This window comes from Macaca mulatta, chromosome 7 (assembly GCF_049350105.2).
Source record: "Macaca mulatta isolate MMU2019108-1 chromosome 7, T2T-MMU8v2.0, whole genome shotgun sequence".
Classification (NCBI taxonomy): domain Eukaryota; kingdom Metazoa; phylum Chordata; class Mammalia; order Primates; family Cercopithecidae; genus Macaca; species Macaca mulatta.
In genome coordinates this window covers 175,643,055-175,669,505 of record NC_133412.1, presented here as the reverse complement: position 1 = coordinate 175,669,505, position 26,451 = coordinate 175,643,055, and the positions used below count along the sequence as shown (strand labels likewise).

At 44.8% G+C, this 26,451-nt stretch overlaps 2 protein-coding genes across 16 annotated transcripts in view; one reads left to right on the top strand and one right to left on the bottom strand.

Moving 5' to 3' along the window:
* ZNF839 (zinc finger protein 839) overlaps positions 1-4,349 on the bottom strand; it is a 38,872-nt gene extending 34,523 nt beyond the window's left edge. Inside the window, exons 1-2 of the mRNA XM_077941739.1 lie at positions 4,287-4,349; positions 1,276-1,402 (exon numbers count right to left, since the gene is read on the bottom strand). The gene's annotated coding sequence lies outside the window, so the exon portion shown is untranslated. The remainder of the gene's footprint in view (positions 1-1,275; positions 1,403-4,286) is intronic.
* Positions 4,350-4,416: 67 nt separating this feature from the next.
* MOK (MOK protein kinase) overlaps positions 4,417-26,451 on the top strand; it is an 85,422-nt gene continuing 63,387 nt past the window's right edge. For all 15 annotated transcript variants that reach the window (XM_077941765.1, XM_077941764.1, XM_077941763.1 and 12 more), the window contains exons 1-2: positions 4,417-4,601; positions 26,320-26,434. In XM_077941765.1, the coding sequence (XP_077797891.1) occupies positions 4,595-4,601; positions 26,320-26,434 (122 nt within the window). In that variant the 5' untranslated portion in view covers positions 4,417-4,594. The remainder of the gene's footprint in view (positions 4,602-26,319; positions 26,435-26,451) is intronic.

Sequence of the window (26,451 nt, the reverse complement as noted above, 5' to 3'; positions counted from 1 at the left end):
CCATTTTCTTTAAACTCAACTTATGAAATGTTTCATTCTGTTTATAAGCTGGAACCTTTGGTCTGACAGTAACGACCGGCTGTGTTGGCCACACAACAGAATATATGGCCTCACAGTTCTAGCAGGCGGATGTCCAAGGTTAGGGTGTCGGGAAGGTCGCTTCCTTCGGAGGCTCCCGGGGAGACCGCCCCAGGCTGTCTCCTGGCTTCCGGTGGATTTCGAGCCAACTTTGGCCTTCCTTCGCTTGTAGAAGCTTCACCCTGATCTCTGCCTGCATGTTCATATGCTCTTCTCCCTGTGTGTCCCTGTGTCTAACTCGCCCCTTTTGTGCAGATGCCAGTCATAATGGACTAAAGCCACCCTGAAGACTTTTTTTTTTTTTTGACGGAGTTTCCCTCTTGTTGCCCAGGCTGGAGGGCAATGGCGCGATCTTGGCTCGGCTCATTGCAACCTCCGCCTCCCAGGTTCAAGCGATTCTCCTGCCTCAGCCTTCTGAGTAGCTGGGATTACAGGCGTGAGCCACCACGCCCAGTTAATTTTGTCTTTTTAGTAGAGACGTGGTTTCACCATGTTGGCCAGTCTGGTCTTGAAGTCCTGACCTCAAGTGATATGCCCGCCTTGACCTCCCAAAGTGTTGGGATTACAGGCATGAGCCACTGTGCCAGGCCGAAGACCTCATTTTAACTTGATTGCCTCTGTAAAGACCCTATCTCCAAGAAAGGTCACAATCTGAGGTACTGCAGGTTAGGACTTTAACATCTTTTCGGGGGACACGATTCAATGCATAACTCATAACATGTACAGTTTCATGCATTCCTGAGTAAAGCTTTAATTTATAAAACAGATTGAATTCTTCTAAACGAACTCATCTAGAAATAAAATTAAAAGAAACCCTAGGCCGGGCGCGGTGGCTCAAGCCTGTAATCCCAGCAGTTTGGGAGGCCGAGACGGGCGGATCACGAGGTCAGGAGATCGAGACCATCCTGGCTAACACGGTGAAACCCCGTCTCTACTAAAAAATACAAAAAACTAGCCGGGCGAGGTGGCGGGTGCCTGTAGTCCCAGCTACTCGGGAGGCTGAGGCAGGAGAATGGCGTAAAACCGGGAGGCGGAGCTTGCAGTGAGCCGAGATCGCGCCACTGCACTCCAGCCTGGGTGACAGAGCCAGACTCTGTCTCAAAAAAAAAAAAAACAAAAACAAACAAACAAAAAAAAAGAAACCCTATTAAATGTTTACAAAGGTAAGTGGCCACACAACAGAATACATGGCCTCACAGTTCTGGCGGGCAGACATCCAAGGTCAGGGTGTCAGGAAGGTCGCTTCCTTTGGAGGCTCCCAGGGAGACCGTCCCAGGCTGTCTCCTGGCTTCCGGTGGATTTCGGGCCATCTTTGGCCTTCCTCCTATTAAATGTTTATACATTTAATATTCTGATTTTCTGATTTTTCTTAATAAACATACAACGAAGCTTTTGAAATTAACATTTTATATTTATGAAAGTAAAACAAGTGCAGTTTTAAAAGTCATAATACTAAGAGCCTTATTATAAAAGATAGTATTCTCCTACTCCACCCCCTTCCTTGCAGCCCAATCCAACTCCCCAGAGGCAATCACTGTGAACTTTTAAATTTATTTATATATATATTTTTCTACAGAAATGAGGTCTCACTATGTTGCCCAGGCTGGTTTTGGGCTGGGCTCCAGTGATCCTCCCACCTTGGCCTCCCAAAGTGCTAAGATTATAGGTGTGAGCCACCGTGTCCTGCCCACTATGAGCTTTTCTTTTTTTTTTTTTTTTTTTGGAGACGGAGTCTCGCTCTGTTGCCCAGGCTGGAGTGCAGTGGCCGGATCTCAGCTCACTGCAAGCTCCGCCTCCCGGGTCTACGCCATTCTCCTGCCTCAGCCTCCCGAGTAGCTGGGACTACAGGCGCCCGCCACCTCGCCCGGCTAGTTTTTTGTATTTTTTTAGTAGAGACGGGGTTTCACCGTGTTAGCCAGGATGGTCTCGATCTTCTGACCTCGTGATCCGCCCGTCTCGGCCTCCCAAAGTGCTGGGATTACAGGCTTGAGCCACCGCGCCCGGCCTACTATGAGCTTTTCAAGCAGTTTCTTTTTTTACTCCAATAAATCTAAAATATATGATTTTACTTCTAATTCTTTTTTTTTTTTCAATTTTAGACTTTATCTATTGACTTCATTCTATGCTAAGTGAGATTCTTTTGCCAACATTCCCCCAATGCATGTACACTTTCGAAACCTCTCTCATCATCCCCAAATACTAATACTACCAAGTTTTACTGAAATCAATAGTCAGTGTTTATATTGCTATGCCTATGTCAACACTGTTCTCAACTGAGCCACATAGTGTACTGTAATTACATTCCTTTCTAATGGAACTTCTTGTTTTCCTTTGCATTTGGTTTGCTTACTTTTCTATGTAACAGTCACTGACTTTCTGCCAGAATTATGAAACTGCTCTTAATGTAATCAAATACGTGAGATAATGTAGCAATTGTTTTCTGTGTTTAAGTTGGGAGATATCCTTTCAGAGCTTCCCATCCTCCTGGTCTAACCTGGATTGGTGGTTCTCCAGGCCTGCCACAGTTTAATCCTGGGCGGGTCTTCACCACCATCCTGGGAATCCCTTTCCCCTTTTTCTTTGTCGGGTCCTCTGCTTCCTGATTCCAGGTTGCTCCCTCTTTTACTTACCTTTCATTTGGGTTCTGAACGTTCTTCATTGGTTTCCCAAGAAATGGCTCATGGAAAGTAAATGAGATCTTGCATATCTGAATACATCTTTCTTGCTTGGTTTCTCTCTCTCTCTTCCTCTCCCCCTTCCTCCCTCCTTCCTTCCTTTTTTTTTTTTTTTTTTTTTTTTGAGATGGAATCTCACTCTGTCACCCAGGCTGGAGTGCAGTGGCATGATCATGGCTCACTGTAGCCTCAACTTTCTGGGCTCCAAGGATCCTCCCTCCTCAGCCTTTCAAGTAGCTGGGACCACAGGCATGTGCCAACACGCCTGACTCATTTTTGTATTTTTGGTAGAGATGGGGTTTCACTATCTTGCTCAGGTTGGTGTTGAACTTCAGAGCTCTAGTGATCCTCCTGCCTTGGCCTCCCAAAGTGCCTGGATTACAGGCATGAGCAACTTTGCCTGGCCCACATCTTTCTTCTTACCCTCACACTAGGCTAATAATTAGAAAATTTTAGGATAGAGGTTACTGTCCCTTGGTACTTGGAAAGCTGCACTTCTCTGTCTACTATGTCTAGTTTTGCTGCTGAGAAGTCCAACATCATGCTGGAACCCAATCTTTTGGATATGATCAGTTTTTCTCTTTTGATACTTTTGGAACTTCTCACTCTCCCTATTGCTCTGAAATATCATGAGATGCTTTGGTGCCAGTCTTTTTTATTCATGTATCCCACATGCCTAGAGCAATACCTGGCAAATAGGTGTTTAATAATATTTGTTGAATGAGCTGGGAGTGGTGGCTCACGCCTGTAATCCCAACACTTTGGGAGGCCAAGGCAGGCATACTACTTGAGGTCAGGAGTTCAAGACCAGCCTGGCCAACGTGGTGAAACCCCATCTCTACTAAAAAAAAAAAAAAAAAAAAAAAAAAAAAAATTAGCTGGGCATTGTGGGATATGCCTGTAATCCCAGCTATTCAGGAGGCTGAGTCAGGAGAATTGCTTGAACTCGGGAGGCAGAGGTTGCAGTGAGCCGAGATCACTCCATTACACTCCAACCTGGGCAACAGAGCGAGACTCTGTCTCATAAAAAAAAAAAAAAAAAAAAAGAGAAAAAAGAAAAAGAAAAAGAAAAGAAAAACTGCCCAGTCGCTGTGGCTCACGCCTATTATCCCAGCATTTTGGGTGGCCAAGGCGGGCTGATCACTTGAGGTCAAGAGTTCGAGACCAGCCTGGCCAACATAGTGAAACCCCGTCTCTACGAAAAATATAAAAATTAGCCGGGTTTGTTGGCGGGCACCTGTAATTCCAGCTACTCAGGAGGCTGAGGCAGGAGAATCGCTTGAACCCGGGAGTGGGAGGTTGCAGTCAGTCAAGATCGTGCCACTGCACTCCAGCCCGGGCGACAAAGCGAGACTCCGTCTCAAAAAAAAAAAAAAAAAAAAAAAATTCGCGTAGAAGCTCCCAAGCCCAATTAAAGCTCAAGGCTATCGTCCACGTAGTGGGTTCCAAATCGTTCAGTTCCCAGGCCAGCAAAGAAAGCGAGCCGGGTGAAAGTCGCCTCTGTGCGAAGGCGGGGAATTGCACAGTATTTACATGGAAGCGCCGGAGAGGTTGCTTAGCAACCCTGCTGAGCGAACGGGCTTCACTGCGCACGCGTATACGGGCGGAGCATCTTGCGCACGCGCGAGCGACAGGTCGTGGCGTTCAGGGCCTGACGGTTGCTAGGGTGACAGGGACACAACATGGCGGCCGGATGCTAACGCTCTCCTTCGAGGGACCACCACGGAGATCCTAGTGCGGGACCCCGCCTCAGGGAAGTGGAAAGCAGGGGGACACCCTTCCTGCGTTTTTCTTTTCCGTCCAGTGTCGGCAAGGGGTTGTCGCCAGCTTCCGCATCCAAGATGAAGAGTGAGTGGGACCAGGGATGGGGGCAGGGACTGGAGAGCGAGTGGCGGGGGCGGGAGGGACTGGGGGAGCTTGAGGGGCCTGTGGGGCCGGCGGGGCCGGGCGTCGTCGCCTTCTGCCGTGGCGGCTCTGCATGTGGACCCCGAATCCCCCTTGGCTGGAAGAAGCCGGTGCCCCTGGGGGAAGCTCGAGGGGTTGGGGCTAGGTTGGGAACTTTGGGGTCTCGGAGAGCCGACCTAAGTCCCGTTCAGGCATATTTGGTGCCGGTGCGTAGTTCTTACATTGAAGTTTAGGGAGTTGAGTGTGATTCATTTTATTTATTTATTTATTTATTTATTTTTTTTTTTTTGAGACGGAGTCTTGCTCTGTCACCCAGGCTGGAGTGCAGTGGCCGGATCTCAGCTCACTGCAAGCTCCTCCTCTCGGGTTCACGCCATTCTCCTGCCTCAGCCTCCCGAGTAGCTGGGACTACAGGCACCCGCCACTTCGCCCGACTAGTTTTTTGTATTTTTTAGTAGAGACGGGGTTTCACCGTATTAGCCAGGATGGTCTCGATCTCCTGACCTCATGATCCGCCCGTCTCGGCCTCCCAAACTGCTGGGATTACAGGCTTGAGCCACCGCGCCCGGCCTCATTTTATTTTTTTAAATGCTGGCTCGAACCTGACATTCTTTTCTTGAAGATTCGGCAGAAACGCAGGGAGCGCTTATAGTGTGGCTCCCTGCCTTTTCATGGTACTGGTTTAGTGTCCAATTGAGAGGAAAGCTGGGCTGTGTGCTTTATTTTATTTTTTGGGTCAAGCAGTAGTGTTTTATAGGAACCATTTTTTAATAGTCATTTTGAAGCAACCTTTTAGTTAAAAGCTGTTACTTCAGAGTTGGAAAATGAGGTAGTCATTCTAGAAAATGTAACGGGTAAAAAAATTTACCTCTGGTAGGATTTGTGGATTATTGACAATCCGAGTGCAAGCAGCTAGAATGATTTTTTATTATTACTGTACATATATAATTGTTTATGGCTGTGAACCAGAGGTGCAGTAAAAATTCAGACCTTTGCTGTGAAAAGATTATGTTAGGAGTAGTTATAATGTTAAATTTGTGTTGTGTTCTAATTGTCAATAGTGTACGTTGCATAATATTTAAAATAATTCATTCACCCTTTACAAGGCATTTTTATTTTTATTTTCTTTTGTTGGATATTGTTTAATGTTTACCTTTTTCATTAACGCACTACAAAACTGTAGTTAGAATCAAAAGTCTACAAAAGACTTTACACTTTTACTTACAGTGCAGACTATGTATACTGCACATATTTTGTACTGTATTCCTTTTTTCTTCCCATCTGTTTGTTTTGAAAATTTTCAGATGTACAGGAAAGTTGCAAGAGCGGTACACTGGATATTTATAAACCCGTCCTTCACTTAGACGCACCATTTTGCCTTATTTTTGTGTGCTCACTTTCGCTCTGGTGTTTTCTCTCTCCCATTTGTGTATTTATTTTCACTGGACCTTTCAAGAGTTAGTTGTAGACTACTGATAATTCACCACTTCTTTCAGCAGTTATCTGCCAAGAACAAGGACATTCTCCTACATCATCACATTACAAATAACACATTTAGAACATTTAACGATGATACAATACTCTAATATACAGTCCGTATTTCAGTCTTTCCATTTATCCCAATAACATCTGTTATAGTTGTTTATATTTGTTCTACAGTCCAATCAAGAATCACAAATTGCATTCTGTTGTCACATCTCTTTGGTCTCTTTTAATATGGTGTCCCTGCCTTTTGTGTCTTTCATGACAATGATAGTTTCATTTTTATTTTTGACTATCCTCTGTAGGCCAAATGACATTTTTAAAGAATCCAGCCCAGGTGTTTTGCAGAATATATCTCAATTTGAATTTATCTGATTGTTGCCTCACGATTAGCTTCAGCTTAAATGTTTTTACCAGGAATATGAGAGAGGTGACATTGTGTCTCTGTCAGTGTGGCCCTTCCAGAGTGTGTGATGTCAGCTCGTCGCAGTTTTGCTGAAGTTAGATTTGATCATTTGGTTTATTTATCTACCTTCTTTTTCTCTTAGACTCTTTTTTTTTTGACAGGGTCTTGCTGTGTCACCCAGGCTGGGGTGTAGTGGTGCAATCTTGGCTCACTGCAACCTCTGCCTCCCGGGATCAAATGATTCTCCCACCTCAGCCTCCCAAGTAGCTGAGATTACAGGTGTGCACCACCACGCCCAGCTAACTTGTATTTTTTTGGTAAAGACGGGGTTTCAACATGTTGGTCAGGCTGGTTTCGAACTCCTGACGTCAAGCGATCTGCCCACTTCGGCCTCCCAAAGTGTTGGAATTACAGACGTGAGCCACCGTGCCTGGCCTTTCTCTTAGACTCTTCATACCCCACTACCTAGAGGCATCACTCTCAGTTATTTACTCTCTCTCTATATATATATTATATATAAATATGTAAATGTGTATTTCTCCCTTTTTAAAAGAGTAATGTTAGCACTGTGTGTGTACACCTATATAGAAATGTGTGTATGTGCCGGCCGGACGCGGTGGCTCACGCCTGTAATCCCAGCGCTTTGGGAGGCCAAGGCGGGCAGATCACAAGGTCAGGAGATCAAGACCATCCTGGCTAACATGGTGAAACCCTGTCTCTACTAAAAATACAAAAAATTAGGCATAGTGGCTGGTGCCTGTAGTCCCAGCTACTTGGAAGGTTGAGCCAGGAGAATGGCGTGAACCCTTAAGGCGGGGCTTGCAGTGAGCCGAGATTGCGCCACTGCACTCCAGCGTGGACAACAGAGCAAGAGACTCCGTATCAAAAAAAAAAAAATGTGTGTGTGTGTATATATATAAAATTTACATTTACATTTGTGGGCTGGGCACAGTGGCTCACGTCTGTAATTCCAGCACTTTGGGAGGCTGAGGTGGGTGGATCACTTGAGGCCAGGAGTTCGAGACCAGCCTGGCCAACATGGTGAAACTGCATCTCTACTAAAAATATAAAAATTAGTCGGGCGTGGTGGCAGGCGCCTGTAATCCCAGCTACTAGGGAGGCTGAGGCAGGTGAATCGCTTGAACCTGGGAGGCAGAGGTTGCAGTGAGCCGAGATGGCGCCACTGCACTCCAGCCTGGGCAACAGAGCAAAGAAAAAAAAAAAGTATGTGTGTGTATACATATAAAATTTACATTTATGGGGCGGGCACGGTGGCTCACGCCTGTAATCCCAGCACTTCGGGAGGCTGAGGTTGGCTGATCACTTGAAGTGAGGAGTTCGAGACCAGCCTGGCCAATGTGGTGAAACCCCGTCTCAACCATAAAATGCAAAAAAATAAAAATAAAAACAAAACAAAAAAATACACAAAAAACTTACATTTATGATTTACTTCTTGTAAACTTTTGTTTTTAAAGTATATTTAGTATTGTTTGGTATGTTCTTTTAGATGGTCATTTTGGTAGTTTTTGGTTACTTGGTTTAGTGGTGACATCTTTATTCTCCCTTTCTTCCTTCTACCTTAAAATCTACTCTAAGAATTATTGTAACCTTTTATCCCCGTGGTTTACATCTGATCATTAGATAAATGATTTAAAAATAGTTAAGAGTGGAGAGTATATTCCAGAACTGGAAATCACAGAGACAGAGTTAAAGAAGAATGATCAGGAAAAGTGAGTAATGGTGAAACTGGATCCATAGCTTGGGGTCAGAGTGGGGCTGGGAATGCTAGATTATTACAGGGGTCTTTCAGGATTTTCTAGGTGTATTTTTGTACTTGTTTTCTAGGCGATGCCCATGTGTTTAGAGGTGTGTTATTCTGTGGAGTATTCCTGTCTTTCTTTTTATTTGGCATCATTTGCAACAGTAGAGAGCAAAGAGTGACCCAGTGCAGTTGATAACAGTGTGGGCTTTGGAGCCGGTAGGCATGGTAGCTTCAGGCATGTTACTTTTTTTTTCTTATGCTGCTTTTCTTCGTTGTTCAGGTAATCTATTGCTGCGTAACAGATCGCTTCAATTTTGTGGCTTAAAGAAACACAGTCTTTCTTGTGGTTCTTCAGGTTGCCTGGATTCAACTAGGCAGGTCTTACTGGAAGTCTCTCATGCAGTCAGATGGTGGCTGGAGCTGAAGTCATCTTAAAAGTTTCTTTTTTATTTGGAGATGGAGCTCACTCTGTTGGCCAGGCTGGAATGAGTACGGTGGCACAATCTTGGCTCACTGCAACCTCTGCCTCCTGGGTTCAAGCGATTCTCCCGTCTCAGCCTCCTGAGTAGCTGGGATTTTAGGCGCACCACCACACCTGGCTACTTTTTGTATTTTGAGTAGAGACAGGGATTCACCATGTTGGTCAGGCTGGTCAAGAACGCCTGACCTCAGGTGATCCACCTGCCTCGGCCTCCCAAAGTGCTGGGATTACAGGCGTGAGCCAGTGCGCCCAGCCACATTTATCTTTAAACGGGGATGATAATACCCTCACATAGCATTGTTTCAAAGATTAAGTGAAATCATCTATGTAAAGGTCATAGCACAGTGTCTGGTACATGATAAATTGTGAGTGAATTATTATTTGCTATTTCAGCAGATGGAAGGCAGGGATATAAAAAGCGAAAGAATGAAAACATCGGTCAGATCCTTACTTGGAAAAGTTTCCCTTTATCTAGTCTAGTTGAAGTACCACTCTTTTTTCCTGTCCGAACTTTTTTTTTTTTTTTCCAAATAGAGTCTTGCTCTGTTGCCCAGGCTGGAGTGCTGTGGTGTAGTCACAGCTCATGGCAACCTCCATCTCCTGGGCTCAGGCAAGCCTCCCACCTCAGCCTCCTGAGTAGTTAGGACCACAGGCACGTGCCTCCTCACGCGGCTAATTTTTTTAAAAAATTTTTTTGGTGGAGATGGGGTTTTGTTGTGTTGTCCAGCCCAGGCTTACTTTTTTTTTTTTTTTTTTTTTTTTTTTGAGATGGAGTCTTGCCCTGTTTCTTGGGCTGGAGTCCAATGGTGTGATCTCATTTCACTGCAACCTCCACCTCCCGGGTTCAAGTGATTCTCCTGCCTCAGCTTCCTGAGTAGCTGGGCTTACAGGTGCCTGCCAAGACACCTGGCTAATTTTTGTATTTTTAGTAGAGACGGGGTTTCACTATGCTGGCCAGGTTGGTCTCAAACTCCTGACCTCAGGCAATCTGCCCGCCTTGGCCTCCCAAAGTGCTGGAATTACATGCATGAGCCACGGTGCCCGACTGCCCAGGATAAGATTTTTAATTGTTTATTAGAGATGGGGGTCTCCCTACATTGCCCAGGCTGGTCTTGGACTCCTGGATTATAGGCATGAGCCACTGTGCCTGGTCCTGTCTCAACTTTTTAATGAATTTTTCAAAACATACCTATAAAAAGAGAAAAGTGGCCAGGCATGGCGGCTCATGTCTATAAACCCAGCACTTTGGGAGGCTAAGGCAGGAGATTGCTTAAGTCCAGGAGTTTGAGACCAGCCTGGGCAACATGACAAGACTCTATCTCTACTAAAAATTAAAAAATTGGCCAAGCATGGCAGTGCATACCTGTGGTCCCAGGTACTTGGGAGGCTGAGGCAGGAGCATTGCTTGAACCCAGGAATTTGAGGCTGTAGTGAGCTGGGATCACACCACTGCTCTCCAGCCTGGATGTCAAAGGAAGACCCTGTTTCAAAAAATAAAACAAGGCCGGCGCGGTGGCTGAGGCCTGTAATCTCAGCACTTTGGGAGGCCGAGGCGGGCAGATCACGAGGTCAGGAGATTGAGACCATCCTGGCTAACACGGTGAAACCCAATCTCCACTAAAAATACAAAAAATTGGCCAGGCGTCGTGGCGGGCACCTGTAGTCCCAGCTACTCGGGAGGCTGAGGCAGGAGAATGGCGTATACCTGGGAGGCGGAGCTTGCAGTGAGCCAAGATTGCGCCACTGCACTCCAGCCTGGGTGACAGAGCGAGCCAGACTCCGTCTCAAAAAATAATAATAATGATAATTAATAAATAAATAAATAAATAAATAAATAAATAAAACAAAAAGCCAGAGAAGTTATATTTTGAAGACAGTAACAGTTTGCTATCGTATCAGAGAGAATTTTTTTTTTTTTGGATAGAATCTCACTCTGTTGTCCAGGCTGGAGTGCAGTGGCATGATCTTGGCTGACTGCAACCTCTGCCTCCAGGGTTCAAGCAATTCTCATGCATCAGCCTCCTGAGTAGCTGGGATTATAGGCGCACACCACCATGCCTGGCTCATTTTTGTAGTTTTAGTAGAGACAGGGCTTTACCATGTTGGCCAGGTTGGTCTCGAACTCCTGACCTCGGGTGATCTACCCGCCTCAACCTCCCGAAGTGCTGGGATTACAGGTGTGAGCCACTGCGTCCAGCCCGGAGAGAATTTTTGAAAGTATCTGTTGTAATTACAATGAGGTTTAAGCTGTCTTGTTTTTTTTCCACCATGGGAAGAGTTAAGTAATTTGTCTTTCTTAAATGCTAGTATTTTCATAGACTCAAAAAAGGTACCTCAATCCTTTTCATCTCCTTCTGTGTGTGAGCCTCAACTTTTGTTTATATTTATTATTATTATTATCATTATTTTTGAGATGGAGTCTTGCACTGTTACCCAGGCTGGAGTTGCAGTGGCGCAATCTCGGCTCACTGCAAGCTCTGCCTCCTGGGTTCACGCCATTCTCCTGCCTCAGCCTCCCGAGTAGCTGGGACTACAGGTGCCGCCACCACGCCCGGCTAATTTTTTGTACTTTTATTAAGAGACGGGGTTTCACCATGTTAGCCAAGGTGGTCTCGATCTCCTGACCTTGTGATCCGCCCACCTCGGCCTCCCAAAGTGCTGGGATTACAAGCGTGAGCCATTTTTATTTATTTATTTATTAATTTTAAAGATGAGGGTCTCACCGTATTGCCTAGACTGGTCTCAAAATCCTGGGGTGGCCAGGCGCAGTGGCTCACTCCTGTAATCCCAGCACTTTGGGAGGCCGAGGTGGGCGGATCACGAGGTCAGGAGATCGAGACCATCCTGGCTAACACGGTGAAACCCTGTCTCTACTAAAAAATACAAAAAAATTAGCCGGGCGAGGTGGCAGGCGCCTGTAGTCCCAGCTACTCGGGAGGCTGAGGCAGGAGAATGGCGTAAACCCGGGAGGCGGAGCTTGCAGTGAGCTGAGATCCGGCCACTGCACTCCAGCCTGGGTGACAGAGCGAGACTCCGTCTCAAAAAAAAACAAAAAAAAAAAGAACTTTACAAAAAGCACATTAATAAAAATGTTTAGACTTGAACCTGACAAGTTTTACGTTTCACATAAAGTGAATTTGACCTTCATTTTCACTTGTTAAATAAGGCTTAAATTCCACTTCAACAAACAAGCCTTGGTTTAATAAATGTGCATAGAATCTTAATATAGATGTATTCATTTATCTCCCTTGTTGTCTCTTTTTCATCCAACTCTGTTATTTTAACCCCTCTTTGTCCTTGAATCTGTTTTTCTTTTTGTTTTGGTGCTTGTTTATTCCCAGTAATGTGGGATGTGACTTTCATTTACAGTATCATAGCTCTGTGCCCTTCAGAACTTTGTATCATGCTTTGTCTGCATTTCAGTGTTTTTTGTTTAATTTCGAAGGCCTATGAAAATGTGCCAGATCTTGTTGGAGAGAATGGGAACTTTTCCCAGGTATTTTTTCATAGAGACGCTTTCTTTTTTTCTCCTTGCCTTTTATCCTTGTTTTATACTACATACCTTCTGCCTACTAAAAGAGCCATAAGGGAAACAAGTGACCCCTTTATCTACCAACAGACACCTCCAGTGCAGCAAGTTCCATTTATTGCTGGTCGTGATGGTTTAGAGCCAGCCTGGGACATTGGCACACACTGAATTTGTGTGCTGAAACCACTTTGAAGTTCACAGTTGACCTATTTTTTTAAAGCAAGTCTGCTTAATTTATCTGTGACAAAACACAAATTGGAATTTATTGTGTAAATTCTCTCTTTCTTAAATCCAAATTGCTTAGTCCACAGCTTGACTTCCAGTGATTGACCTCCAATCCCTCCTGTGATTTTTTTTTCTTTGTGAGACAAGGTCTCTGTCTGTCACTCAAGCTGGAGTACAGTCGCACCATCATGGCTCACTGCAGCCTTGACTTCCCAGGCTCAGATGATTCTCCTATCTCAGCCTCCCAAGTAGCTGGGACTACAGGCATGCATCACCACACCTGGCTAATTTTTTTTTGTATTTTTGGTAGAGACAAGATTTCACCATGTTACCCAGGCTGATCTCAAACTCCTGGGCTCAGGCGATCTGCTCGCCTCAGCCTCCCAGAGTGCTGGGATTACAGGTGTGAGCCACCATGCCCAGCCCCTTTCCGTGATCTCTATGACTGTCTTCCTTTAAAATGATATTGTAGTTTTAAAACAGTTCATTTTAAGTTCATGTTTTTCTTGGCACTTAGTCAATACTTTCACTGATTTCTTAAATTTCTTGAAATGTTCACCTTTACATACATTTAAAGTAATGCATATTCATTGCGAACATTGAATAATGTAGATAAGTATAATGAACAAAATTTAAATCACCTTCAGTCCCACTCAGGCATAGATACATTAAAATATTTACATATTTATATTCAGTTTTTTTCGTTTCTTTTTTTTATTTTTTTATTTTTTATTTTTTTTGTCATGGAGTTTCGCTCTTGTTGCCCAGGCTGGAGTGCAATGGCGCTATGATCTCGGCTCACCGCAACCTCCGCCTCCCAGGTTCAAGCGATTCTCCTGCCTCAGCCTCCCGAGTAGCTGGGATTACAAGCGTGCACCACCACGCCCAGCTAATTTTGTATTTTTAGTAGAGACGGGGTTTCTCCATGTTGATCAGGCTGGTCTTGAGCTCCCTACCTCAGGTGATCCACCTGCCTCAGCCTCCCAAAGTACTGGGATTACAGGCGTGAGCCACCGCACCCAGCTATATTCAGTCTTTTTCTGTGCATGTTTTGTGTGTGTGATCATTATCATCCTTTTTTTCACTTAACATGAAATTGTGGCTGAACATTTCCCATGTCATGAAATATTATTTGAAAGCATCATTATCAATGGTTACATAATATTTCAGTCTGTTGCTGTTTCATAGCTTATTAGAACATTTCCTTGATACTGGATATTTAAGTTTCTGGCATTCTTACTTTTGTGACACTGTGAATACCATCTTTATTTATAAAGTTTTTTGTTTGTTTTTTGTTTTTGAGATGGAATCTAGCTCTGTCGCCTAGGCTGGATGCAGTGGCACAATCTCCACTCACTGCAACCTTCGCCTCCCAGGTTCAAGCAATTATCATGCCTCAGCCTTGCTAGCAGCTGGGATTACAGATGCGTGCCACCCTCCTGGCTAATTTTTCTATTTTTAATAGAGACGGGTTTTCATTATGTTGGCCAGGCTGATTTGGAACCCCTGACCTCAGGTGATCTGCCCGCCTCAGCCTCCCAAAGTGCTGTGATGACAGGCATGAGCTAACACGCCCAGTCTCACTGAGGCTGTTAATGTACAGATTCACTCATATACAAATTGAATGGTTTTAATACTAAAATAATATTTAATTCCCCAAGCTTTTTTTGTTTTTCCTGTTGGTTTTTGTTTCTCTAAGTGTAATGGCACAAACGAGAACAGATTGTAGACTTTCCCTTTAAGGGGTTTATGGCTTTATGAGGAGAAGGCGCAAAGTGGAGCATGGGCAGTTCTGTAACAGGAGGACAAGGTGCACACAGAAGGAAGACAGACATCTGCTTACAGGCTTCCCAGGCCGGTCCTGGAAGATTGGAATCCAGAGCATCATGTATTCGGTATTACACACTATGTACTCCATAATTTTTATTTATTTATTTTTTTTGAGACGGAGTCTTGCTCTGTCGCCCAGGCTGGAGTGCAGTGGCACGATCTTGGCTCACTGCAAGCTCTACCTCCCGGGTTCATGCCATTTTCCTCCCTCAGCCTCCCAAGTAGCTGGGACTACAGGTGCCTGCCACCACGCCCGGCTAATTTTTCGTATTTTTAGTGGAGACAGGGTTTCACCGTGTTAGCCAGAATGGTCTCTATCTCCTGACCTCGTGATCCACCCGCCTTGGCCTCCCAAAATGCTGGGATTACAGGTGTGAGCCACCACGCCTGGCCTATGTACTCCATAATTTGACTATTGATATTTTCTAAACCAAAGTGTTCCATTTCCAACCTCCCTCTTTTATAAGGAAAGGACCTAAAATTAGGGGCGTGGGGACATACTGTAAATTCTCAAGACTTGGGACTATATCTTAATGATCTTTGTGTCTACAGTGCATGGCATGGTGTGTGATATATAGCTGGTGCTAAGAAGTCCTTATTATTGTTACTTTTTTTTTTGAGACAGAGTTTTGCTCTGTTGCCCAGACTGCAGTACAGTGGCGTGATCTCAGCTCACTGCAGCCTCTGCCTCCCGGCTTCAAACAGTTCTCCTGTTTCAGCCTCCTGAGTAGCTGGGATTACAGGCACAGGTCACCGTGCCCGGCTAATTTTTTGTATTTTTAGTAGAGATAGGGTTTCACCATGCTGGCCAGGCTGGTCTCAAACTTCTGATCTCAGGTGATCCGCCCACCTCGGCCTCCCAAAGTGCTGGGATTACAGGTGTGAGCCACCATGCCCAGCCTAAAAAGTCTTTATTAACATGATGATTTAGTCATACTGCCATGAATGTTTAATTCACTTAGGCTGAAGTATAGCATAATTGCATTATGGGGAGTACCAAGACCACCCTAGGTTTCATGATTTGCTAGGGGGACTCACAGGACTTAGCACATAATCATGCTCACAGCTATGATTTCCTCCAGTGAAATGATACAAAGTGAAATCAGCAAAGGGAAAAGGCACCCGGGAAGAAGTCTGGAGGAACTAGGCCCAGGAATTCTCTCTCAGTGGAGTCACATGGGATGCTCTTAATTTCTCTAGCAACAAGTTGTAACCACACATGTGAACTCTTGTATATCATGGAACTCATTAGAGACTCCATGCCCTGAGTTTTTATTATGGACTGGTCATGTAGGCACCTATCTGCCTAGCACCTATCAAAATTCCAGACTGCCAGAAGGAAAGCAGGTGTCTAGCATAAACCATATTGTCTGCACAGGCAGTTTAGGGACAGTGAGCCACTCTTACCATTTAGGAAATGGTGGAAGCCTGACATGCAAGTTCCCAGAGGCCAGCCAAAGGCCAACCCCTTTCAAGCCGACTTTTTTTTTTTTTTTTTTTGAGACAGAGTCTTGCTCTGTCGCCCAGGCTGGAGTGCAGTGGTATAATCTCAATCTCAGCTCATTGCAACCTCTGCCTCCCAGGTTCAAGCAATTCTTCTGCGTCAGCCTTCTGAGTAGCTGGAATTACAGGTGTGCACCACCACGCCCAGCCAGTTTTTATATTTTTAGTAGAGACAGGGTTTCACCATGTTGGCCAGGCTGGTCTCGAACTCCTGACCTCAAGTGATCCATCTGCCTTGGCCCTTCAAAGTGCTGGGATTATAGGCGTGAGCCACCGCACTTGGCCGCAAGCAGACCTTTCTAAGGAGAGAAGTCCCGGGCCTGCTGTGTGAGCTCTTCTGCACAATAAAGACACTGATCTTCTTGTAGAGAAATTTCTGGGCTTTCCAGTTAATTCATTTAAGAGAAGGGGTAAATTTTGGTGGAGTTTTAGCAAGCAGCAGCTATCCCTTGACTAGTACGAATAGGGCGAGGTAGGTCAGTATGAGGGTCTGCCTAAGGGCAGAAGATGTTCAGGCTGTTGAATTTTCCCACAAAGTTTCAAGTTTGGAGGCTCTTCAAGAAACTTGTCAAAATTACTTAATGAGGTTTTAAACTGTACAAATTAGTGGTGAGGACCAGGGCCTGTATTTTGGTCCATTTCTTTTGAAGAAGCTTCTTGGAGATGCACCAAAGTATCTTTATTGCCTGGTTTTGGGATTTAATGGAATTTAATTAGGTTTCCAGTTGTAGAGAGGGTCTGGGACTTAGTTAAGCTCTAGTTGTCAAGCAAGTTATGGCTTCCGGTTTTTTGTCAGAAGGGATATGGTACCGTGCTCTGTCCTGAAGACTCAGTGGGGCTCACTCCTACCTTACATTAGCCAATTTCTCCCAGAAGACAAGTAAGAACAATAAAGCTAGAATAGTTGTGAAACCCTGTCTTGCTGGGAGCTAGATTAGTTCCTCTTTTATTCAGGGAAACCTTGGATAAAAGGGATTCTAATAGCATTCTAAGATCTTCGGTTTGGTGATCTAGAGCAGTGCTGGGGGATGTTAACTGGTGTTCTCTGGGTATACCTCATCCACCTCCATTTGGAGACTCACCTCATATGCAGGGAAAGGCGTTGAGGAATTCTGCAAACACATTTTGCTGTATTTAACTCTGTATTTCCTAAATTTATTTGCTTATGGAACCCTCTTTTGTGGAATACCCTTTAGGGTTCAGGGATCGCCGTGTTTTGTAGTACTCAGTTGGAAAACGCTGGTCTAGAGATTCAGCATCCTCAGGTTGTTTTTCCTGGAAGCAATAATGGAGAGCAGCCCGTCCTGGTGCAGTAGACCACCTTTCTTTTGCTCATAACACAGACCAGTTGTAACACTTGGCTCTGTCTCAGGCTGTGAGTTTTAATGTACCAATTTACGCATATACAAATTGAGTGGTCTTAACACTAAAATAATATTCCATTCCCCAAGCCTTTTTTGTTTGTTTTTACTATTTTTATTTGTTTGTTTGTTTTTCTTTTTTTTTTTGAGACTGAGTTTCGCTCTTCTTGCCCAGGCTGGAGTGCAGTGGCGTGGTCTCGGCTCACCACAACCTCCACCTCCTGGGTTCAAGCGATTCTCCTGCCTCAGCCTTCCTGAGTAGCTGGGATTACAGGCATGCACCACCACACCCGGCTAATTTTGTATTTTTAGTAGAGGGGGGTTTCTCCATGTTGGTCAGGCTGGTCTTGAACTCCAGACCTCAGATGATCCGCCCGCCTCAGCCTTCCAAAGTACTGGGATTATAGGCGTGAGCCACCGTGCCCTGTCTTTTTTTTGTTTGTTTCTCTAAGTGTAATGCATTTTGTCTCCTGCTTCTTGTAAGTTTCCAGGACCAAGTAATTAATACTTGTGTTAGTGTCAACCCTTCCCAGAGGGTTTTCATCTTGAACGAGGAAGCCACCGAAATAGGGTGGAGACCTGTTTTGAGAGACCAAAAGAGGATGTCTCGTGCTAACCATGGAGAAAAAGAATCTAGTCTCCTTGTTAGGAAGACTGTTGAAGAGGTGTTCTTTATCATTTAGTTCGCATTAAGGGAATTGTTTTAGTTTCAGTTGTAAGGACCAGTAAGTCTCCTTATACCTCACAGTATGGAGACATATTATAACCGTTGACAAAGAAGGAGCTTGAGGGCTGGGTGCAGTGGCTTACGCCTATAATCCCAGCACTTTGGGAGGGTGAAGCAGGTGGGAAGCTGAGGCGGGTGGATTACCTGAGGTTAAGAGTTTGAGACCAGCCTGGCCAACATGGTGAAACCCCGTCTCTACTAAAAATACAAAAATTAGCTTGGTATAGTGACACACACCTGTAATCCCAGCTACTTGGGAGGCTGAGGCATGAGGATCTCTTGAACTTGGGAGATGGAAGTTGCAGTGAGCCAAGATCATTTGGGCAACACAGTGAGACTCTGTCTCAAAAAAAAAAGAAAAAAAAAAACTGGAGCTTAAGAATAGGAAAACCTGAGAGCAGGAGGGAACTGGCCCTCTTAGGAACTAGAATAGTATTGAAAGCAGCTTGTTTTGCATGTCAGCAGTAGGGATTTGTAGACATGCATATTCTGCCATTAATGAGAATATATTCTTCACTGTGTGTCATTTCTGTTCCTTATACTCCCTGCTTATTCCTAACTCTGTTTTGTTTTGTTTTTTCTAATTTTATATTAGAGTATAACATAATGCAGAAAACTGCACAAATTGACCAAGCGTGGTAGCTCATGCCTGTTATCCCAGCACTTTGGGAGGCCAAGACAGGTGAATTCCTTGTGCTGAGGAGTTTGAGACCAGCCTGGGCAACATGGTGAAATCCTGTCTCTAAAAAAATGCAAAACAATTAGCTGGGCATGGTGGCGGGTGCCTGTAGTCCCCGCTACTCAGAAGGCTGAGGTGGCATGGTCGCTTGAGCCTGGAAGGTAGAGGTTGCAGGGAGCTGAGGTTGCACCACTGCACTCCAGCCTGGGCAACGGAGTGAGACCCTGTCTCAAACAAAACAAAACAAAACAAAACAACACTGCACTTATATTTAAGTATACACGTTGGTGAAGTGAACATGCCCGTGAAACCTGCTTCCAGATCAAGAAGCACAGTATTCCTGGTATCATTGATGTCCCCTTCAGCCCATTTCGGTCACTTCACCCCACAAGGGTAACCACTATTCTGATTTCCAACACCACAGAGTTGTCCATTTTAATGGAGTTATTGAAATATATGTACTATAATTTTCACTCATTTAAGGTATACAGTTCAGTGGTTTTAAGTATATTTTCTGAGTTGTGTAACCGTAACTATAATCTAATGTTAAAATATTTTCATCATCCCCAAAAGAAACCTGTACCCATTAGTGGTTACTCCTTATTTATCTCACATTCCACCAACCCTAGACAATTATGAATCTGTTTTCTGTCTCTATGGATTTGCTTATCTGGACATTTCATATAAGAGGGATCACATAATATGTGGCATTTTGTGCCTGATTTCTTTCACTTAGCGTAATGTCCTCAAGGTTCATCCATGTTGTAGCATGTTTCAGTACTTCATTCCTTTTCATGGCTGAATAATATTCCATTGTATGGATAGATCACATTTTGTTTATCCATTTCATCTACTGATGGACATTTTGGTGCTTTCCACCTTTGAGATATTATGAGTAATGCTACTGTGAACATTGACTTACAGGTTTTTGTTTGGACATACGTTTTTGTTTCTCTTGAGCATATATGTAGGAGTGGAATTGCTGGGTCATATGGTAACTCTGTTTAACATCTCAAAGAACTGCCAAAGTGTTTTTCATAGTGTCTGCACCATTTTCCATTCCTGCCAGCAATGTATGAGGGTCCCAATGTCTCCACATCCTCACCAACACTTGTTACCTATCTTTTTGATTCTAGTGAGTGTGAAGTGGTATCTCATCATAGTTTTGACTTGCTTTTCCCTAATGACTAATAATGTTGAACATCATTTCATAGCTTATTGGTCAATTTTATGTTGTCTTTGGAGAAATGTCTACCAAATCCTTTGATCACCTTTTAGTTGGGTTGACTTTGTATTATTGAGTTATAAGACTTATTTATATATTCTAGATACAAGTTTCTTATCAGATATATGATTTGCAGATATTTTCCTTTATCTGTGGGTTGTATTTAGTTTTGCATGTTTTTGAACTTTATATAAATGGAATCATACAATGTGAACTCTTTACAATTAGGTTCTTTTGCTTAATGTGATGTTTGTGAGATGTAGCCATATCTTATGTAGTTGTACTTTGTTTATTCTCATTACTGTATAGTATACCATTGTGTGGATATACTGCACTTATTTATCTAGTATATTAGTGTTCTCTAGAGGGACAGAACTAATAGGATAGATACGTATATAAAGGGGAATGTATTAAAGAGTATTAACTGACACAATCATAGAGTCCCACAATAGGCTGTCTTCAGGCTGAGGAGCAAGGAAGCCCGTCTGAGTCCCAAAGCTGAGGAACTTGGATTCCGATGTTCAAGGGCAGGAAGCATCCAGCACGGGAGAAAGACGTAGGCTGGGAGGCTAGGCCAGTCTAGTCTTTTCCGTTCTGCCTGCTTTATATTTTGGCTGCACTGGCAGCCGATTAGATGGTGCCCACCCAGATTAAGGGTGGGTCTGCCTTTCCTAACCCACTGACTCAACTGTTAACCTCCTTTGCCAACACCCTCACAGACACACCAGGATCAATACTTTGCATCCTTCAATCCAATCAAGTTGACACTCAGTATTAACCATCACATCTAGTCTACTGTTGTTTATCATTTTGGGTTTTTAAAAACAGTGCTTCCGTGAACATTCTTGTGTCGGGCGAACATATTTCACTTGGGTATCTAACCTAGAAATGGAATTTCTAGGTCAGAGGGTATGCCTGTGTTCAACTTTAGTAGATCTGTCTTGCTTATCTTTAACTCCTGTTTACTTTTAGCCCATTTATGGCCCCTTTAGCCTCGTTTTTTTTTTTTGTTTGTTTGTTTTTTTGAGACAGAGTCTCGCTCTGTCGCCCAGCCCAGGCTGGAGTGCAGTGGCGCGATCTCGGCTCACTGCAAGCTCCGCCTCCCGGGTTCACGCCATTCTCCTGCCTCAGCCTCCCGAGTAGCTGGGACTACAGGCGCCCACAACCGCGCCCGGCTAATTTTTTGTATTTTTAGTAGAGACGGGGTTTCACCGTGGTCTCGATCTCCTGACCTTGTGATCCGCCCGCCTCGGCCTCCCAAAGTGCTGGGATTACAGGCGTGAGCCACCGCGCCCGGCCCCCTTTAGCCTCTTACTCTCTCATGACTTTTCAGCTTTGGTCACACTGTTCACAGCTTTACTCTCTGCATACTTATCAGTTCATTTTCCTGTGAGAGCTAGTGGTCTACTTCTCTGCCTACTGGGTGGAACCTGCTTAGCTTGACCACCTTATTGGTTGCTGTTTGCGTTTCTTGCCCCAGTGAGTTGTGGCTTAAAAGGGTGGTAACAGAACATGGCCGCTCTGGCACGTGATTGACATTCCTAGTATTCGAATAAAAGTAAAAAACAAGTAAAATAAGTTAAAGTAAAACATAGCAAAACATAGAAAAGGCAAGCCAAATAGTTTAAAACTCTGCTACAGTAATGAAAAAAAAAAGAGCATTGGGATTCAGCAGGGACTTGGATTGCAAATGAGAATAGCCAACAGACCCTGTGCATGTGCAGGTGAAATTCCTAGGGAAGACCACCCATCTCTGCTGGCCAGGCCCAGGCAGATGGGCTGGAGCCCTGACCTCGGAAAGACACTTGATGTTCCTGGGCAGGAGGGGTAAGTTGCATTTCTGTTTAGGTAAGATCGCTCTTTTGCTCCAGAGAAAATGTCCGATGTGTAAAACTTACAGGCTTGTTGTTTGTTGCAGAGGGGCTTAGGTCTGTCTAGAGCCATGTCCATCTGCTCCTCTCCCCTCTTCTCTCCTGCCCTTTGCAGTCGCACCACCACACCTAGCTCACTTAATTTTTTTGTCATTGTTTGTAAAGATAGGGTCTTACTGTATTGCCCAAGCTGGACTCAAACTCCTGAGCTCAAACAGTCCTCCCACATCAGCCTCCCGAAGTGCTGAGATTATAGGTGTGAGTCACCACAAGTGGCCTTATTTTTTGTTTTGTTTTGTTTTTATTATGGAAAATTTCAAGCATGCCAGAAGTATAGAAAATTAAATAGAGTGACCCCTCATAAATCTTTTTTTTTTTTGAGATGAAATCTTGCTCTATTGCCTAGGCTGGAGTGCAGTGGCACGATCTCAGGTCACTGCAACCTCCGTCTCCCGGGTTCAAGTGATTCTCCCGCTTCAGCCTCCCGAGTAGCTGAGATTACAGGTGTGTGCCACCATGCCCAGATAAATTTTTTCTTTTTTTTTTTTTTTTGAGACGGAGTTTTGCTGTGTAGTCTTGGCTGGAGTGCAGTGGCTCAATCTCGGCTCACTGCAACCTCCGCCTCCCGGGTTCAAGTGATTCTTCTGTCTCAGCCTCCCGAGTAGCTGGGACTACAGGCACACGCCACCACGCTCGGCTAATTTTTGTATTTTTAGTAGGATGGGGTTTCACCATCTTGGTCAGGCTGGCCTGGTCTTGAACTCCTGACCCTGTGATCGCCTGTCTCGGCCTCCCAAAGTGCTGGGATTACAGGCATGTGCCACTGTGCCCGGCCAAGTTTTGTATTTGTAGTAGAGATGGATTTTAGCCATGTTGGCCAGGCTGGTCTCGAACTCCTGACCTCAGGTAATCTGCCTGTCTTGGCTTCCCAAAGTGCTGGGATGACAGGCCTGAGCCACCGCGCCCAGTGAACCCTCATAAATCCATCACCGAATTTCAGCAGTGATCAACATTTTACCATTTTCCCCACCACCATCTTTTTTGGGTATTTTGATATAAAATAGTGAAAATAGCGCTCTTATTTCAAAAAACAACGTTGTGGAAAATATCTTAGAAAATGAGACACCTGTAACCTCACCCCTCAGAGCCGCTGTTAATTCCGTGTGTGTGTGTGTGTGCGTGTGTGTGTGTGTAGTTTTTAAGGACATTATTATTGTTGTTGTTGTTGTTATTTTTTTTTTGAGATGGAGTCTCACTTTGTTGCCCAGCTGGAGTGTAGTGGCGCAGTCTCAGCTTACTGCAGCCTCCACCTCCCAGGTTGAAGTGATTCTCCTGTGTCAGCCTCTCGAGTGGCTGGGACTACAGGCACCTGCCACCCATTATTTTAAATATTTACAGTATATTCTGTTATACAGGTAAACCATATTAATCCAGTTCCCTATGGGGGCCATTTGGGTTATCGGCTTTACTGTGTTGATTAATGGTGCAATCATTAATCTTCCTATCATATGTACTTGAGCAAGTTTTTTTTTTTTAGACAGGGTCTCCCTCTGTTGCCCAGGCTAGTGTATAGTGGTGCAGTCCCTACTCACTGCAGCCTCAAACTCCTGGGCTCAAGCGATCCTCCCACTTCAGCCTCCTGGGTAGCTGGGATGACAGGCGTGTGCCATTGAGTCTGGCTAATTATTTTTTGTAGAGATGGGGTCTATGTTGCCTAACTTGGCCTTGAGCTCCTGGGCTCAAGTGATCCTCACCTTGGCCTCCCAAAGTGCTGGGATTACAAACGTGAGCCACTACGCCCAGCTGGAGGATGCACATCTTAAAGATTTAATAGGTGCTGCCAAATTGCCCTCCAAAGAGACTATGTCAGTTTATAATTTCAGCAGTAGTGAATGGGAATGTACAGGGGTATTTTATTTTATTTTATTTTTTGAGACAGAGTTTTGCTCTTGTCCCCCAAGCTGGAGTGCAGTGGTGCCATCTCGGCTCACTGCAACCTCTGCCTTCGGGGTTCAAGCAGTTCTTCTTCCTCAGCCTCCCAAGTAGCTGGGATTACAGGTAGCTGGGATTACAGGTGTGCATCACCACACCCAGCTAATTTTTGTATTTTTAGGAGAGACGTGGTTTCACCATGTTGTCCAGGCTAGTCTCAAACTCCTGGCCTCAAGTGTTCTGCCCACTTGGGCCTCCCAAAGCGCTGGGATTATAGGCATGAGCCACCACCCAGCCAGGGATATTTTAAAGTAAATCCTAACTATTATGTCATTTTCACCTGGAAATACTTCTGTATTTTTTTGCTAACAGATAAGGACATTTTTTTGTGTTTTGACATAACCATTATCACTTCTGAAAAATGAATACCTTTTTACTGATGGTTTGTTCAAATCAGAATTCAGACAAGGCATTCAAAATGTGCATGTGGAAAGGAATACTGAAGAGGATGCCCACGCTCAGTGCTGCAATTTTGAAACCCTGTCAGCTGGGGGCAATGGCTCATGCTAGCCACTTGGGAGGCTGAGGTAGAAGTTTAGGCTTGAGCCCAGGAGTTTGAGGCCAGCCTGGGCAACATAGCAAGATCCCATCTGCTTTGTGCAGATGCGGGTTTGGGGCCTGAAGTGAAGGCCTCTTTTACTCTAGGCTTTTTTCTGCTGCAGTCTAAGTGATGTTTGAAGATTTCTGGTCTGTTTGCTTCTGGTCAGCCCCACACCCAAGGTTCTGCTAGAGATCTCTCTCTCTAGTCTGCGTTTTTTTTTTTTTTTTTTTTTTTTTTTTGAGACAGAGTCTCACTCTGTCGCCCGGGCTGGAGTACAGTGGCCGGATCTCAGCTCACTGCAAGCTCCGCCTCCCGGGTTTACGTCATTCTCCTGCCTCAGCCTCCCGAGTAGCTGGGACTATAGGCGCCCGCCACCTCGCCCGGCTAGTTTTTTGTATTTTTTTAGTAGAGACGGGGTTTCACTGTGTTAGCCAGGATGGTCTCGATCTCCTGGCCTCGTGATCCGCCCGTCTCGGCCTCCCAAAGTGCTGGGATTACAGGCTTGAGCCACCGCGCCCGGCCTTTTTTTTTTTTTTTTTTTTTTTTTGAGATGGCGTCTCACTCTGTAGCCCAGGTTGGAGTGCAGGAGTGCAGTGGTGTGATCTTGACTTACTGCAACCTCCACCTCCCGGGTTCGAGCAATTCTCCTGCCCCACCTTCCCGAGTAGCTGGGACTACAGGTGTATGCCACCACACCTGGCTAATTTTTTGTATTTTTAGTGGAGACAGGGTTTCGGCATTTGGCCAAGCTGGTCTGGAACTCCTGACCTCAGGTGGGTGATCTGCCTGGCTCGGCCTCCTAAAGTGCAGGGATTACAGGCTCAGCTACCACGTCTGGCCCCAAGCCTGCCTTATTTCTGTGCGGCCTCGCTCATATGCTTCTGGGTCTCAATTTACAGGAGCTTCCTTGAAGCTTTCTAAAACAAATGCCTGGAGGTTGTAACTGCCTTCCTGTGATCTCTGCTGCGAAGATGAGCCATTTGTTCAACGGAGAAGGCTCGCGGGCTATTCTTTGCCAATGTTTTTGCAGTCTTACTCTCCTATTATTTGGGCTGTAGAAACTTTTACAACTGGTGAGACTTTTGCTCTCTAGACTTTACTTATTCTTTCCATTTCTGCTTAAAAAGTGGTATAGCCATTCTTGCCTGTACTTACCTTTGTCTTGAAATAGCTTGCTAAGGCAGTCAGTAGTAATTAGCATACTCCATCATTCTGACTCTTCCCACCACTTTCCCTAGGCCAGCAGGCTCCGCAGGCAGTGGATCTATGAAAGGCAGCAGTGACTACAGGCATTCCTTTAAGCGGGCAATATTTCATCATGATATATGCCAGGCTCTCTAGCATTTTGCCACCTGACCAATAAGCCAAACTCACATATTTTAGATTTTTGTTCACAGCAGCAGCCCACATCAAGGTGCTCATTTGTTGTCAGTCAGGGTTTGGTCAGGAAAATGGAAACTACCCTAGGTATTTCAAGCAGGAAGGCATTTAACATAGTAAACTAGAGGCTTACAAAACCATTATCAGGGCTGGGGGTGATGTGGTGGCAGCAGGGCCAGGGAAAGTTACTGTTAGCTTTCAGAAAATTAGGAAGTAAAAGAATTGTAGGAAACTGTTGCAGATCAGCTGGGCCCTCTGTAGGACCAGGGAAGGTGAATTTCAGGAGAGTTCTTAGAGGCTGCTGGTGCAATGTGACATCAGCCCAGAGCCTACGCCCACGCCCATGCCCACCCCTGCTGGAAGAATCCCATCTCTGCTGCTCCTCTGCTTTCTGAGTCTTGTAGGGTAGCTGAGCCTCTCCTCACTGGCCAGGATCCAGGGAAGGTGGTTCCTGCTATCCAAGGGAGGGCACAGACTGGGAGGAAATGATGCTTTGTTCCAACTTCCCCTAAAGTTGAGGGGACCACTAAACCTTACAAAGATAGGAGAAACAATTCTCAGTATATTGCTGTTAAATTACGTTATAGATTAAAAGTTTGCTGTCTGGAAGTGAATACAAATATATGCATAAATAACATTTTATTTTTGTAATCATTTTTATTTATAGACTATAAAGCAATTGGCAAAATAGGAGAGGGAACGTTTTCTGAAGTTATGAAGATGCAAAGCCTGAGAGATGGAAACTACTATGCATGTAAACAAATGAAGCAGCGCTTTGAAAGGTAGGCTGCCAGAGATG